The following is a 4,546-nucleotide window of genomic DNA, read 5'->3' as shown; positions in this document are numbered from 1 at the left end:
ATAAACCAAGCCTTGTGAAACACAGCTCTGAACCTGGCATTTAGGAAGCCCTTGGCGATGCATCACAAAGCTATGTGTGCTGCTATTTTCCTCTTAAACCTCATGATCACCTTTATACTACTCTTGGATTGCTGAGGACAGAGTTTGGAGGACCCGCTTTCTGCTAGAATGGGTGAGGTGTCTTTTGGAAGTACAGCTAGTGGAGGTGAGCTGGAGTTGGAAGTCTCACCCTCAAAACAACCAAGAATATAAAAACCAGATCTCATAACTCTTTGTTTTGCACACTGATATCCTTCCATCTGGCCACCCAGACTATCATATTTGTCCTGATGACATAGAAACAATATTTCTGACAGCCCTTTTCCTATCCAATGTCTCCCTCAGACATACTGGTTAAGTTTCTTCTCTGCTGGCTCATGAACAAAGATTGAGGATCCAAAGTTACACCCTAATCAGGTGCCTGTGAAGGCTCAGAGTCATTCCTCAGGACTGATAGCCACACAGGGTCAGGTAGGAGCTTCCTGCTACAGACAACCCTGGGAGGAGGAGACCATGTACGGAGCCCTCTGAACTACCAAACTCAAGTGCTAGAGACACAGGCTGATTCATTTTAATAAACTTGGAGGATCCATGCACAGAGCTTGTAATTAGCCAAGTTGCTCTGTTATCCTAATCTCTAAGGACTTCCTCACATGGGTAGAGGTAGAAAAAGAAGAAGAGAAAATAAATATCCCCATGGTTATGGTCTCTTCCTCTACTCAAGAAAGCTCTGGGGTATTGTTCACTCAATTTGTTTCTTTTCCTTGTTTTGAATGACCCATTTGTGCCTAATTCTATTTATTGTGATAAAATATACAGGAAACAGCAACTTCCATTTTTACCTATTTTATGTGCATAGTTCAGTAGTATCAATTACATTCCCTTTGTTGTTTAACCATTACCATCGTCCATTTCCAGAAAATTTTCATCTTGCTAAACTGAAAATTTGTACCCATTCTCACAACTACATACTTATCCTGATTCTAACCCTGGCTAATTCAACACAATTATAAAACATCAGAGCATATATGTGGTCTACAAAAATAATGTAAAGAGGGAGAAGGAATACATTTGTAGAGGATAGCTTTTGCTGCAGTTTTTCTAGCCTACCTTCTAACTATATGCTGCAGGTCCTGAGATTGGACTGTTCTTCTCTGTGTCCTCAGGACCCAGCATGGAGATGAATGCAGTGCATGTCTCTGAGGTCTGGAGTTGTGGAGGAATGAGATACCAACATGTACTCCAAATCTGGTTCCATAAAATATGCAACACCTTACAGGTGAGACCACAGGTGGAGAAGGCTTGATAGCCCAACTCTTGATTGGACTCTCACAATGAAGAAACAATTTTATAGTAACAGAAAAAGCTCCCTGAGATAGGAAGAAATCCAGAGATAACACCAACACCATGTATGACTGCGGGTGCGGTGACACACACCTGTGATCCCAGCAGCTCTGGAGGCTGAGGCAGGATGATGGCAAGTTCAAAGCCAGCCTCAGGAATTTAGTGAAGCCCTGAGCAACTTAGTGAGACCCTGTCTCAATATAAAAAAAATTAAAAGGGCTGGGGGTGTGGATCCATGATTTAGCACCCCTGGGTTCAATCCCTGGTATCCAAAAAATTAGTGAAATGATAACAAACATATTTACATTTTATGCTGTAGATAATGAATAAGTGCTATGTGGATCCCTCCTCCCATCCTGTCTCCATCAGCACATTCTTGGTTGTGCTGACTACCTGCTTGGTCATGACTAAGGACTGCAGATGTGAGAAGCCTCCCCTGCTGGGGGAACAATTAAGGCTCTAACTTGCTACTGAGGACTGATATGAATACAGTAACCAGGGGTGTCCTGGTTTAGAATCCACACTCCAAGAAAAGATGAAACAAAGAAAAATTAGGCCATCCTGCAGTGCAGCCTCCTCAGGGCACTTTTAATGTCCCTGTTCCTCAGGCTGTAGATGAAGGGGTTCAGCATGGGGCTGACCACAGTGTACATCACTGAGGCCACTGCACCCTTCCTGGGAGAATGTGAGACAGCTGTGCCAAGGTACTCTAAAATACCTGTTCCATAAAATAGACAAACAACTGCCAGGTGAGACCCACAGGTGGAGAAGGCTTTGTACTTCCCTGCTGAGGATGGGATCCTCAGAATGGAGGAAACAATTTTATAACAAGAGAAAAGGATCCCTGAGATGGGAAGAAAGCCAAATGTGCCACCTATAACATAAATGACTATGTTATTGGTTAAAGTATCAGAACAGGCAAGATTGAGGAGTTGTGAAGGGTGACAGAAGAAGTTAGAAATTTCCACAACCTTGAAGTAGGCAAACTGTAGTATAATCAAACTGTGCAGCAGGGAGTTGAAAAGGCTAATTAATAAAGACACTGTGACTAAGAAGCCACAGAGATGAGGGTTCATAATGACTGGATATCGCAGGGGGTGACAGATGGCCACAAACCGGTCATAGGCCATCACATTCAGAAGCATGTCATCCATACAGACAAAATTGGCAAAAAGAGACACCTGTGTCAGGCAGCCCATGTAGGAGATGGCTCTGCTGTGAGTTTGGATGTTCACAATCATTTTGGGGACCGTGGTGGAGATGAAACAGATGTCAGTCAAGGACAGGTTGGAGAGGAAGAAGTACATGGGGATGTGGAGGTGGGGGTCAGAGCTGACCGCCAGGATGATGAGTAGGTTCCCAAGGACAGTGACCAGGTACATGGACAGGAACTGTCCGAAGAGGATGGGCTGCAGGTCTGGATCCTCTGAGAGGCCTAGGAGGAGGAATTCTGAGACACGTGTTAGATTAGGTTCTTCTATATTACTGGGACACCTTTGGGAATAAAAGTGTTAGAATAAGGAAACAATAGGTGTTCAGCACAAGCAAGTACTCACACTTGAATTCCATGCACCTTCAGAAATACTTTCTGGACAACTGAGTCTTCTCTGAACTCTTGCTTTACTGGTATCTGTGTTTCACACCCTTCTCTGCTCATATGTAAATGAGCAGTGCTAGAGACCAAGATCATTACACATAACAAGTCTATGATCACAGTGAAATATAGTCCATTCTGACAATTTTTATGGGTGTATATTACTTATATAGAAGAGTAGGTTTTATCGTGGTCTATTTGTACATGCATTTAACAATTGATCAGTTTTATTTCCTAGTACCTACCACTTCCTTCCTCACCTTCCCCAAGCTCCTACCACTTCCTTAATGTCCTCCCTCTTATTTTGATGAGTACCATTTCCCTCCTCTTTTCTCTCTAACTTCCACATTGGAGGAAAAACCTGTGCTCCTGAGTCTGGCTTGTTTTGTACAGTCTACTTTTCTAATAAAATAGCAGAACCAGCATGCCTTTTGGGCTCCATCCCCAGCACCATAAAAAATAATAATAAAAGTGAAGAAGAAGAAATACAGTTCCCATTTGAAAATTATTGTCATTAAAAGAAATCAAGAAGCTGTCCAATATAACTTACCTCAAGGCAATGAAAAAAAAAATCCTGGCATTAAAATGACTATAAACACTATGTCAGAGAAATTCCTGTCTCTGACTTTGGTGATCTTCAAATTTTGATGTATAGTTTAAATGCACATAATCACATAACATCAGTTAGCACAAAGGTGATATTAATGTACAGTGCACCTGTCAGTCATTGGTTAAAGAATAATGTAATAATAAGACACCCTTATGAAATTTTTAATTTTTTTGGCATTGTATTTTTGTTCATCCCCATGCCATTGCAGGAAGGTATCTGTTAGGAAGACGGATTTTTTGTTTTTTATTTTCTCTTGATAATTCATTTAATGATGGCCTGCCAATGCTGCTAGATTGTTGTTCTAATCATAAGCTTTTATTTTCATTTCATGATTTTAGCACCTAGCATATGACCGAGGGTAACAAATCCTTCTCTATTTTTTTCTTTGGGTACTAGGGATTAAACCCAGGGGCACTTAACCATTGGCCACAACCCCAACCCTTTTAAATATTTTATTTAGAGACAGTATGTTGCTGAATTGCTTAGGATCTCACTAAATTGCTGAGGATTGAGCTTCAATCCTCCTGCCTCAGTCTCCTGAGCTGCTGGGATTACAGGCATGCACCCCATGAGCCAGCTTTTTCTATTCATTACCTTTGGTTGTGCTCACTGGGTCCATATTGATCAAGAAAAGAACCTATTACATTAGGTTATAATTCAGAGTGCCCCAACCAAGTCTGCCCACTATATTTATTTATTTATTTTTATTTAGCTGAAGAAAAGGAAGTGAAATGCAGAAACATCCTGATTGGCTGCAGTTAGCATTTGCCTTATATGCACTTGGTTGTTGAAGCATCTGCTTCACATGAGCATGGGCTGATCAGGTGGCAGCCTGTGGCTGGCTGAAAGTTGATTACTGTGATTCGCTGAGACTCCGTTGCTAAGGTTAGATCCAAATTGCTTACACATCAAGCTACAGTCCACTTCACAGGGGCTGTTTGAGGCCAAACTTAATTTAA

The 4,546-nt window shown here is 41.6% G+C and overlaps 1 protein-coding gene across 1 annotated transcript; it reads right to left on the bottom strand.

The window, feature by feature from the left end:
- Positions 1-1,596: 1,596 nt before the first annotated feature.
- Positions 1,597-2,885, bottom strand: LOC107133707 (olfactory receptor 7E24-like; the record flags this gene model as incomplete). Its single annotated transcript, XM_015475940.2, has 1 exon — positions 1,597-2,885. A coding segment is annotated over one exon (951 nt), but the record flags the coding sequence as incomplete, so codon positions are not given.
- Positions 2,886-4,546: the final 1,661 nt, after the last annotated feature.

The sequence above is a fragment of the Marmota marmota genome, unplaced genomic scaffold (assembly GCF_001458135.2).
Source record: "Marmota marmota marmota unplaced genomic scaffold, marMar, whole genome shotgun sequence".
Lineage (NCBI taxonomy): Eukaryota > Metazoa > Chordata > Mammalia > Rodentia > Sciuridae > Marmota > Marmota marmota.
The sequence above is the reverse complement of the archived record's forward strand: the minus strand, read 5'-3'. Positions and strand labels throughout refer to the sequence as shown.